Below are 12,577 nucleotides of genomic sequence, written 5' to 3' on the forward strand. Positions count from 1 at the left end.
CATTAAATGACTGCTCAAAACCATGTGTAGTTATAAGAACAGTTAATGTGTAAAGAAAGTCTATTTTGTCACTCTTTATTGATGTGTGAAAGAACGTAATTCTTTAGTTGTTCAAACAATAATTCCAATATCCTAGTTGTACCTGTAAAAAGTGTGCCAACACCATGTTCATATACATGTCTTCCTCTTCCCTGCCACTTCCCATGAAACAGAGGTGCTCCCCACTAGCTATGGAGCCAGACTGTATGGATTGTTTCTGTGCTTCTAACAAGGATTTTACAGACTGTGCAAACTCTGATGGGTTCTGGAGCATCTACAGAATAAAATAAACAGAATGTTAACTATTTTCTTAGCATACAACTTGTCAGCACAGACACAAAAAAGGCATCAGGACTCTCATTTGTCTGGTATTCACTAAGCAGCGTGTGCCCAGCACTCTACAAGGCACAAATTAAAGACAGTCTGTGTCCCAGAGGTCATATTATCTAACAAAGACACACACAGAAGACTTTCTGTAAAATCCTCAGAAGGGAATACTCTATTTTTATTAACTCAATTCTTATTGACACAGTAGAAAAAATTAGTCTTTTTTAAAGGAGGACTTGAATGAGAAGACAGTTAGGTAGCAAGCTGGAATCAGGAGCATTTTCCATAGCTGTGGGATGACGTACAAAAAGACACACAAAATAAGAGTTTGAGAAGGACACAAATGGGACACAGAGGCTGGCCTCTATTTTAGGCATTTCTGAGTTGCTTTTACATTGGTACCTGAGGGCTGCTGGGAAGAGCAGAGAGGAGTGAGGGAGATGTGACAAGAGGAACATAAGAATGGCCCTACTGGGTCACACCAAAGATCCATCAAGTGATCCATCCCCTGTTGCTCATTCCCAGCTTCTGGCAAACAGAAGCTAGGGACACCATTCCTGCCCATCCTGGCTAATAGCCATTGATGGAGCTATCCTCCATGAATTTATCTAGTTCTTTTTATAACCTATTATGGTCTTGGCCTTCACAACATCCTCTGGCAAGGAGTTCCACAGGTTGACTGTGCACTGTGTGACGAAATACTTCCTTTTATTTGTTTTAAACCTGCTGCCTATTAATTTCATTTGGTGACCCCCCTCATTCTTGTGTTATGAGAAGTAGTAAACACTTCCTTATCTACTTTCTCTACACCAGTCTTGATTTTAATAGACCTCAAACATATCTCCCCTTAGCCGTCTCTTTTCCAATCTGAAAAGTCCTAGTTTTAGTAATCTCTCCTCATACAGAAGCTGTTCCATACCCCTAATCATTTTTGTTGCTCTTTTCTGAACCTTTTCCAATTCCAATATATCTTTTTTGAGATGGGGCGACCACATCTGCACACAGTATTCAAGATGTAGGCATACCATGGATTTATACAGAGGCAACATGATATTTTCTTTACTATTAGCTATCCCTTTCTTAATTATTCCCAGCATTCTGTTTGCTTTTTTGACTGCCATTGCATATTGAGTGGATGTTTTCAGAGAACTATCCACAATGACTCCAAGATCTCTTTCTTGAATGGTAACAGCTAATTTAGACCCCATCATTTTATATGTACAGTTGGGGTTATGCTTTCCAATGTGCATTACTTTGCATGTATCAACATTAAATTTCATCTGCCATTTTGTTTCCCAATCACCCAGTTTTGAGAGATTCTTTTGTAGCTCTTCGCGGTCTGCCTGGGTTTTAACTATCTTTAGTAATTTTGTATCATCTGCAAATTTTGCCACCTCACTGTTTAACCCTTTTTCCAGATCATTTATGAATATGTTGAATAGGACTGGTCCCAGAACAGATCCCTGGGGGACACCACTATTTACCTCTCTCCATTCTGAAAACTGACCATTATTCCTACCTTTTGTTTCCTATCTTTTAACCAATTACCAGTCCATGAGAGCATCATCCCTCTTATCCCATAGCAGCTTACTTTGCATAAGAGCCTTTGGTGAGGGACCTTGTCAAAGGCTTTCTGAAAATCTAAGTGTACTATATTCACTGGATCCCCTTGGTCCACATGCTTGTTGACCTCCTCAAAGAATTCTAGTAGACTGGTGAGGCATGATTTCCCTATACTAAAACCATGTTGACTCTTCCTCAACAAATTATGTTCACCTATATGTCTGACAATACTGTTTATTATATTTTCAACCAGTTTGCCCGGTACTGAAGTCAGACTTACAGGCCTGTAATTGCCGGGATCATCTCTGGAGCCCTTTTTAAAAATTGGCATCACGTTAGCTATCCTCCAGTCATCTGGTATAGAAGCTGATTTAAATGATAGGTTACAGACTACAGTTAGTAGTTCTGCAATTTCACATTTGAGTTCCTTCAGTACTCTTGGGTGAATACCATCTGGTTCTGGTGACTTATTTCTGTTTAATTTATCAATTTGTTCCAAAACCTCCTCTAATGATACATCAAATCTGGGACAATTCCTCAGATCTGTCACCTAAAAAGAATGGCTCAGGTTTGGGAATCTCCATCATATCCTCAGCCATGAAGACCAATACAAAGAATTCACTTAGTTTCTCCGCAATGGCCTTACCGTCCTTGAGTGCTCATTTAGCACCTTGAACGTCCAGTTTAGCAGGCTTCCTGCTTCTGATGTACTTAAAAAGTAATAGCAATTTTTTTTTGAGTCTTTGGCTAACTGTTCCTCAAATTCTTTTTTGGACTCCTTAATTGTATTTTTACACTTCATTTGCCAATGTTTATGCTTCTTTCTATTTTCCTCACTAGTATTTAACTTCCACTTTTTAAAGGATGCCTTTTTGCCTCTCACTGCTTCTTTTACTTTGTTGTTTAGCCAGTTGTTTTTGCCTCTCACTGCTTCTTTTACTTTGTTGTTAGCTTTGTTGTTTGGCTCTCTTTTGGTTCCCTTCCTATGTTTTTTAATTTGGGGTATATATTTAAGTTGAGCCTCTATTATGGTGTCTTTAAACAGTTTCTATGCAGCTTGCAGAGCTTTCACTGTTGGCACTGTACCCTTTAATTTCTGTTCAACTAACCTCCTCATTTTTGTGTAGGTCTCCTTTCTGAAATTAAATGCTACAGTGTTAGGCTGCTGTGGTGTTTTTTCTGACACAGGGATATTAAAATTTAATTATATTATGGTCACTATTACCAAGTGGTCCAGCTATATTCACCTCTTGGACCAGATCCTGCACTCCACTTAGGACTAAATCAAGAATTGCCTCTCCTCTGGTGGGTTCCAGGACCAGCTGCTCCAAGAAGCAGTCATTTAAGGTGTCAAGAAACTATCTCTGCATCCCGTTCTGAGGTGACATGTACCCAGTCAATATGGGGATAACGGAAATCCCCCATTATTAATTATTATTATGAGTTTTTTATTTTAATAGCCTCTCTAATCTCCCTGAGCATTTCACAGTCACTATCACCATCCTGGTCAGGTGGTCAGTAATATATCCCTACCACTATATTCTTATTATTAGAGCATGGAATTTCTATCCATAGAGATTCTATGGTACAGTTTGATTCATTTACAATTTTCACTTCATTTGATTCTACATTTTCTTTCACATATAATTCCACTCCCGCACCAACACGACCTGTTCTGTCTTTCTGATATATTTTGTAACGTGGTATTACTGTATCCCATTGATAATCCTCATTCTACCAAGTTTCTGTGATGCCTATTATATCAATATCCTCATGTAAACCAGGCACTCTAGTTCACCCATTTTATTATTTAGACTTCTAGCATTGGTATATAATCACTTTAAAAATGTGTCTGCCATTACACAATGTAGTTGAATGGGAATTATTTGACTGTTTTTGATCAGACCTTGCCTGTATTTTATCATTTTCCATCCTCTCATCCTCACTAGGACATAGAGATTCTCTATTAATAGATACCCCCTAAGGGATGTCCGAACCATGTGCTCCTCCGCACCTGTCGGCTTTCCCCCAGCCCTTAGTTTTAAAACTGCTCTACGACATTTTTAATGTTAAGTGCCAGCAATCTGGTTTCATTTTGGTTTAGGTGCAGCCCATCCTTCCTGTATAGGCTCCCCCTTTCCCAAAAGTTTCCCCAGTTCCTAATAAATCTAAACCCCACCTCCCTACACCTTCGTCTCATCCACTCATTGAGACTCTGCATTTCTGCCTGTCTAACTGGCTTTGCACGTAGAAATGGGAGCATCTCAGAGAATGCTACCATGGAGGTCCTGGACTTCAATCTTTTACCTAGCAACCTAAATTTGGCCTCCAGGGCCTCTCTCCTATCCTTCCCTATGTCACAGATACCTACATATACCATGACCACCGGTTCCTTTCCAGCACTACACATAAGCCTATATAGATGTCTCGACAGATCCGCAACCATTGAACCAGGCAGGCAAGTCACCGTGCGGTTCTCCCAGTCATCACAAACCCAGCTATCTCTGTTTCTAACAATTGAATCGCCCATTACTAATACTTGTCTCTTTTGAATAGCTGGAGTTCCCTCCCCCGGAGAGGTATCCTCAGTGTGAAAGGATACCACATCATCATCTGGAAGGAGGGTCCCAACTATGGGATTGTTTCCCTCTGCTCCAGTTAGATACTCTCCTTCCCTGCGACTTTCATCCTCCTCAACAGCACAGAGGCTGTCAGACCGGGGATGGGACCATTCTGCTTTGTCCCAGAAAGTCTCATCTATGTACCTCTCTGCCTCCCTCAGCTCCTCCAGTTCAGCCACTCTGGTCTCCAAAGCCCGTACATGGTCTCTGAGGGCCAGGAGCTCTTTGCACCGAATGCACACATACGCCACCTGCCCACAGGGAGATGAGAGATGTAGGGAAGGGCTAGTTGTGTAACAACTTATAACTGTCTGAGCTCCTGAAACAGACAGACAAGTTTAAGATAGCCAGATGGATGAAAGGGTTCTTAGTACACTTCGAAAACTAGAACTGTGTTAGCTTCTAGACTACAGAACAGAATACACTACAGGTCAGATTTATCACACAAACAACAACATGCGCGGCCTGTCAAAAAGGGGAAGAAAAGTGGACTTCCCAAATCCAGTGACTCCTGCCATCCCCAAGGGGCAGGGGCTTAAGAAAGGAGACTTAATTAAGTCCATCAGAAAAATTCAGCTCACACAACAGGTTAAGAGAAAAAAAATTTTTTTTAATCTAGTTTTCTAGTTGGACTTCATAATGAGGCACACAGATCTAACACCTTGCCCAAGGTGACACAGCAAGTCAGTAGTTCAACCCAAATTAGAACCAGGGTCCTCTTACAGCCAAATGCTGTAATTTTTAATTACTCGTTAAACCCCACTACTTCCTGCCACTAAAGCCATATACAAATTACATGGAGTCAAATGTTTACTCCCCCTGTGAAAGTATTTCACCTGTTACATGTGAATAAAGTGCATTAAAGTTACCTGAATAGCTTTTATGCTCAATCAGCAATTGTTTGGACATACTGCTTCTTACATTAAATCCTCCATACTGTACCCAGCATACACACAAATAAAACTACAACAGGTTATTTTTATTACTTGAATGTGTTTTCATCAGTGATATGACAGCTTGTTTTATTTATTCCAGTAAGGGCAATTATAGCCAGTCAACTGTAAAATTACAGCAATTAATCCCAGTTTATCTCTCGTTTAAATGCCTATTTTAATATGTCCAGTATATTGAAAAGGGAGGACAGCAGTTTGAAGGACCTAATTTTGATTAATAAAACATATTATTCTATAACATGTAACAGTTAAAGGGGCCTATTTCTACCTCAATGAACACAAATATTTCATTAAGGCTAATGCGAGTTATTATCCACATGCATCAATAGGAAAATATGTAAGTTTCTTTCCTACATAAATATTGGTTCACTTGCAAAAAGAACTTACTTGTACAGACAATAATTGTATTTAAATATTCAGTATTAACTGCCTTCTGATGATTAAAACAATACTACAGAAACATGAAAACTAGTGATATAAATGAAGGACATAAAAACTTTCATTCATAACATAAGAATGGCCATATGGGGCTCAGACCAATGGGCCATCTGGTATCCTGTCTTCCTATAGTGGCCAGTGCCAGATGCTTTAGGGAATGATCAGAACATGGCAATTATTGAATGATCCATCTTCTGTCATCCAGTCCCAGCTTCTGGAAGTCAGAGGTTTAGGGACACCCAGAGAATGGGGTTGCGTTCCTGACCCTCTTGGCTAATAGCCACTGATGGACCTATCTTCCATTAATTTATCTAATTCTTTTTTGAACCCAGTTATAATTTTGGCCTTCACAACAACCCAAAGTTCCACAGGTTGACTGTGCATTGAGTGAAGTATTTATTTCCTTACGTTTGTTTTAAACTTGCTGCTATAAATATAATAGGTGACCCCTGATTCTTGTGCTATGCGAAGTGGTAAACACTTCCCTATTCACTTTCTCCACAGCCTTCATGATTTTGGAGGCCACTATCATATCCCCACAGTCATCTCTTTTCTAAGCTAAGCAGTGCCAGTCTTTTTAATCTCTCCTTGTATGCAAGCTGTTCCATACCCCTAATCATTTTTGTTGCTCTTCTCTGTACTTTTTCCAATTCTAACATACCTTTTTTGAGATGGCGTGACCAGAACTGCATGCAGTATTCAAGGGGTGGGCATATCATGGATTTCTATAGTGGCATTAAGAAAAGGAGTACTTGTGGCACCTTAGAGACTAACCAATTTATTTGAGCATGAGCTTTCGTGAGCTACAGCTCACTTCATCGGATGCATACCGTGGAAACTGCAGCAGACTTTATATACACACAGAGAATATGAAACAATACCTCCTCCCACCCCACTGTCCTGCTGGTAATAGCTTATCTAAAGTGATCATAAGGTTGGGCCATTTCCAGCACAAATCCAGGTTTTCTCACCCTCCACCCCCCCACACAAATTCACTCTCCTGCTGGTGATAGCCCATCCAAAGTGACAACTCTTTACACAATGTGCATGATAATCAAGTTGGGCCATTTCCTGCACAAATCCAGGTTCTCTCACCCCCTCACCCCCCTCCCAAAAACCACACACACAAACTCACTCTCCTGCTGGTAATAGCTCATCCAAAGTGACCACTCTCCCTACAATGTACAATGGATTTTACTAAAACTAGACAAGCCATTTACAACGCACACTTTGCTTCTCTACAAAAGAAAAAGGACACTAAACTTTCTAAACTACTACATGCTACAAGGGGCCACAGCAATGGTTCCCTCAACCCACCTAGCAATATTGTTAACCTATCCAACTATACTCTCAGCCCAGCAGAAGCAGCTGTTCTATCTCGGGGCCTCTCCTCCTGCCCCTCCACCCCCACGAACATGATACAGTTCTGTGGTGACCTAGAATCCTATTTTCGACGTCTCCGACTCAAGGAATATTTCCAAAATACCTCTGAACAACATACTAATCCACAGAGGTCTCCCTACCAACACTACAGAAAGAGGGATTCTAGGTGGACTCCTCCTGAAGGTCGAAACAGCAGACTGGACTTCTACATAGAGTGCTTCCGCCGACGTGCACGGGCTGAAATAGTGGAAAAGCAGCATCACTTGCCCCATAACCTCAGCCATGCGGAACGCAATGCCATCCACAGCCTCAGAAAGAACTCTGACATCATAATCAAAAAGGCTGACAAAGGAGGTGCTGTTGTCATCATGAATAGGTCGGAATATGAACAAGAGGTTGCTCGGCAGCTCTCCAACACGAGTTTCTACAAGCCATTACCCTATGATCCCACTGAGAGTTACCAAAAGCAACTACAGCATTTGCTCAAGAAACTTCCTGAAAAAGCACAAGATCAAATCCGCACAGACACACCCCTAGAACCCCGACCTGGGATATTCTATCTACTACCCAAGATCCATAAACCTGGAAAATCCTGGGCACCCCATCATCTCAGGTATTGGCACCCTGACAGCAGGATTGTCTGGCTATGTAGACTCCCTCCTCAGGCCCTACGCTACCAGCACTCCCAGCTACCTTCGAGACACCGCTGACTTCCTGAGGAAACTTCAATCCATCGGTGATCTTTCTGATAACACCATCCTGGCCACTATGGATGTAGAAGCCCTCTACACCAACATTCCACACAAAGATGGACTACAAGCCATCAGGAACACTATCCCCGATAATGTCACGGCTAACCTGGTGGCTGAACTTTGTGACTTTGTCCTTACCCATAACTATTTCACATTTGGGGACAATGTATACCTTCAGATCAGCGGCACTGCTATGGGTACCCGCATGGCCCCACAGTATGCCAACATTTTTATGGCTGATTTAGAACAACGCTGCCTCAGCTCTCGTCCCCTAAAGCCCCTACTCTACTTGCGCTATATTGATGACATCTTCATCATCTGGACCCATGGAAAAGAAGCCCTTGAGGAATTCCACCATGATTTCAACAATTTCCATCCCACCACCAACCTCAGCCTGGTCCAGTCCACACAAGAGATCCACTTCCTGGACACTACAGTGCTAATAAACGATGGTCACATAAACACCACCCTATACCGGAAACCTACTGACCGCTATTCCTACCTGCATGCCTCCAGCTTTCACCCTGACCACACCACACGATCCATCATCTACAGCCAAGCTCTGCGATACAACCGCATTTGCTCCAACCCCTCAGACAGAGGCAAACACCTACAAGATCTCTGTCAAGCTTTCTTACAACTACAATACCCACCTGCAGAAGTAAAGAAACAGACTGATAGAGCCGGAAGAGTTCCCAGAAGTTACCTACTACCGGACAGGCCTAACAAAGAAAATAACAGAACGCCACTAGCCGTCACCTTCAGCCCCCAACTAAAACCCCTCCAACGCATTATTAAGGATCTACAACCTATCCTAAAGGATGACCCAACACTCTCACAAATCTTGGGAGACAGGCCAGTCCTTGCCTACAGACAGCCCCGCAACCTGAAGCAAATACTCACCAACAACCACATACCACACAACAGAACCACTAACCCAGGAACTTATCCTTGCAACAAAGCCCGTTGCCAATTGTGCCCACATATCTATTCAGGGGACACCATCACAGGGCCTAATAACATCAGCCACACTATCAGAGGCTCGTTCACCTGCACATCCACCAATGTGATATATGCCATCATGTGCCAGCAATGCCCCTCTGCCATGTACATTGGTCAAACTGGACAGTCTCTACGTAAAAGAATAAATGGACACAAATCAGATGTCAAGAATTATAACATTCATAAACCAGTCGGAGAACACTTCAATCTCTCTGGTCACGCAATCACAGACATACATGAAGGTCGCTATCTTAAAACAAAAAAACTTCAAATCCAGACTCCAGCAAGAAACTGCTGAATTGGAATTCATTTGCAAATTGGATACTATTAATTTAGGCTTAAATAGAGACTGGGAGTGGCTAAGTCATTATGCAAGGTAGCCTATTTCCCCTTGTTTTTTCCTACCCCCCCCCCCCAGATGTTCTGGTTTAACTTGGATTTAAACTTGGAGAGTGGTCAGTTTGGATGAGCTATTACCAGCAGGAGAGTGAGTTTGTGTGTGTATGGGGGTGGGGTGTGTGTGAGAAAACCTGGATTTGTGCTGGAAATGGCCCACCTTGATTATCATGCACATTGTAGGGAGAGTGGTCACTTTGGATGAGCTATTACCAGCAGGATTGATTATCATGCACATTGTGTAAAGAGTTGTCACTTTGGATGGACTATCACCTGTAGGAGAGTGAATTTGTGTGGGGGGGTGGAGGGTGAGAAAACCTGGATTTGTGCTGGAAATGGCCCAACCTGATGATCACTTTAGATAAGCTATTACCAGCAGGACAGTGGGGTGGGAGGAGGTATTGTTTCATATTCTCTGTGTGTATATAAAGTCTGCTGCAGTTTCCACGGTATGCATCCGATGAAGTGAGCTGTAGCTCACGAAAGCTCATGCTCAAATAAATTGGTTAGTCTCTAAGGTGCCACAAGTACTCCTTTTCTTTTTGCGAATACAGACTAACACGGCTGTTACTCTGAAACCTTATAGTGGCATTATGATATTTTCTGTTTCATTATCTATCCTTTTCCTAATGGTTCCTAACATTGTTAGCTTTTTGGACTCTTGCTGCACACTGAGCAGATGTTTTCAAAGAACTATCCACGATCATTCCAAGATCTCTTTCTTGAGTGGTAACAGCTAATTTAGATCCCATCCTTTTGTATGTATCGTTGGGACTGTTTGCCAACGTACATTACTTTGCACATAGCAACACTATATTTCATCTTTTTGTTGCCCATTCCTGTGATCAGAATGATCAATGATCAAAAAGCACTTTATGAGCTACATAGATGGTATTCACTTCACTGAGCAACAAAAAACAGCGACCTCTGAGGTGAAACAACTGCATTACAAGACAGTTTAGGACAATAAGCGAATAATGTTATGGCACCCAACTGAAATGGCAGAGTCAATTTCAAGAAGGCAAAAATGTGTAATAAGAGTTCACACCCACACTTGTACAGAAATTCCAGTGGGATCTGCAATGAAGTTAACAGGATCTCAGTTTTACATTTCAGCCCCAAGACTAACATACCTTCCCTCATAGCGCAATGAGAGCTTTAATGACTAAGGGACAAACTCAGCAGTATCTCCCAGCAGCACAGTGCCCCGTAAAGCCACACTGTAGTCTTGCTTTAGTACTGACAAAGAAGAGTGCCACCTACTAAATTATTTGGAGTTCTCATCCAAGCAGGATGAGATTTTGACACACCAGGATTTCGCTTATGTTGGCTTTCTACTGGTGTCACAAAAGATTAAATTTGTCAGCAAGATGGCTGCTACCAGCAGTACACTCAACAAAATAAATATACATTTAGTTTTAGATAAAATATACACTAAGTTTTAAGGAATACTATTTGCCAATATAACATAGGGGGAAAAATATCTGGGGCAAATTGGGTAGAGACTTTAAAAAAACAAAACAAAAACCTAGGACTTTTAGAAAAAGCTCACTTCTGAAACATGGAAGTATAAACTGAAGACCACCACCAAGTGCTCCATTGGCTTGAATTTGAGAACCAGTGGTTTGTGGAACTAGACATCTCTCTCTCAGTTTTGTTTTAACTAAGGAAATTAAAGAACAGCTCTTGTCCAAAACATAAAGCATACTAACCAAGTCTGAGTCTAGGTGAAATGCTGTTGATAAATGCCCAGCATTGTATTGTTCCGCAGGACGACAATCCACTACAAAGAACCTTACTCCTTCCTGAAAGAAAAACATTTTACCTGTTGCAATTTACTAATTTGAAGTTTAAAATAATTAATGGGAAAGTCACATCATTCAAATGTATTTGTTATGCAAACCACTTTTTAGTAAGAACTCCTATGCTTTAGGGATGGATCTCCTGATGTGACTTACTAGTTATCAAAAAACTATGTTTAGTGTGGGAGTGCCCAGCTAGAGCAGTATAGCAATAACACCAATAATGCCCCAACAGTGATCTTACATTAACATAGCAGTTTTCATTTCCAACAGACTCCAAGTGCTATATACACAATGAAATCATTTTAACCATCATTGGGAAGAAATGCAGCCCCTACTTAATAGCACACAACAATACACAGTGAGAACCAACATAAAATTAAAGCTAAGCATGTGATTAAGTGCTTAGCTCAAAAGGGGTAGATGTAAGCATATGTTCAATGCTTTACTGAATTGAGGCCAGAAAGCTGTTATTAAAAAGGCAGGTACCTTTTTAAAGACAAAACTGTCTTACTGTCTTATGGGCTTACATCAAACTACAACATTATCCATGTATTATACTAAAATACTGAGAGTAAAATCTCTGCATGCTAGTATATTTGTCTTACAAACTATTACATAAATACTTAGATCCTTAGCACAAATTCACATTTCACAACCCAAAGGCAGGATTCTCTTGTAGCAGTATTTTAGTCACAGGTAAAGAGTTGATCTTTCGCTGGAATATTGTGTGCGCACACAAGTGTGTGTTTTGTTTTTAAGTCTGCATCCCTATTTCAGGAAAACAAATTAAGGGAATGCCACCCTAGGCTCCTCACCACCCATGAAAGGCCTACTATTTTTTTTTTTTTGTTTGGGCGGGGGGGGGTCGGGGGTAGGGTGGGGTGGTATCATTGCCCGTCATAGCAAGGCTGTGCTATGGCCAGGAAATCCTTTATAAGGGAGCTAGAATCTCAAGGCACGAAATTATTTCTAAATCAGCAAACAGTAACTTGAATTTTGAGCTCCTAAAAAAATATTTCAGCTAGATGGGAAAATGAAAGATTTCTATTCTTCTTTTGGAAAACAGCAATGTAGTATGTCTAGTTACTGACCCCTTGTTGCTGATTTGCTTGAAGAATCTCAGATACTGAAATCGCTAGACAGAGAGCTTGGCTCAAGTCTGTGTCGTCATCCTTGAGTCCCAATAAGCTGCTGCCAAAGAGACTGTTGTTGTTCTATTATGGTAAGACACAAAATACCTTTTACATTAATTGCAATTATTATAATTTAAAAAAACAAATCAGACTCCAATCTAAGAT

General features: G+C 41.1%; 1 protein-coding gene across 2 annotated transcripts in view; it reads right to left on the minus strand.

Annotated features, from left to right (window-relative positions):
* The window catches only part of TBC1D23 (TBC1 domain family member 23), a 57,263-nt gene that overhangs the window by 16,168 nt on the left and 28,518 nt on the right, over positions 1 to 12,577 (minus strand). For both annotated transcript variants that reach the window (XM_084645429.1, XM_084645428.1), the window contains exons 9-11: positions 12,371 to 12,493; positions 11,187 to 11,279; positions 143 to 313 (exon numbers count right to left, since the gene is read on the minus strand). In XM_084645429.1, the coding sequence (XP_084501555.1) occupies positions 143 to 313; positions 11,187 to 11,279; positions 12,371 to 12,493 (387 nt within the window). The remainder of the gene's footprint in view (positions 1 to 142; positions 314 to 11,186; positions 11,280 to 12,370; positions 12,494 to 12,577) is intronic.

The sequence above is a fragment of the Lepidochelys olivacea genome (assembly GCF_965140295.1).
Source record: "Lepidochelys olivacea isolate rLepOli2 genome assembly, chromosome: 1".
In the NCBI taxonomy this organism is placed as follows: domain Eukaryota; kingdom Metazoa; phylum Chordata; order Testudines; family Cheloniidae; genus Lepidochelys; species Lepidochelys olivacea.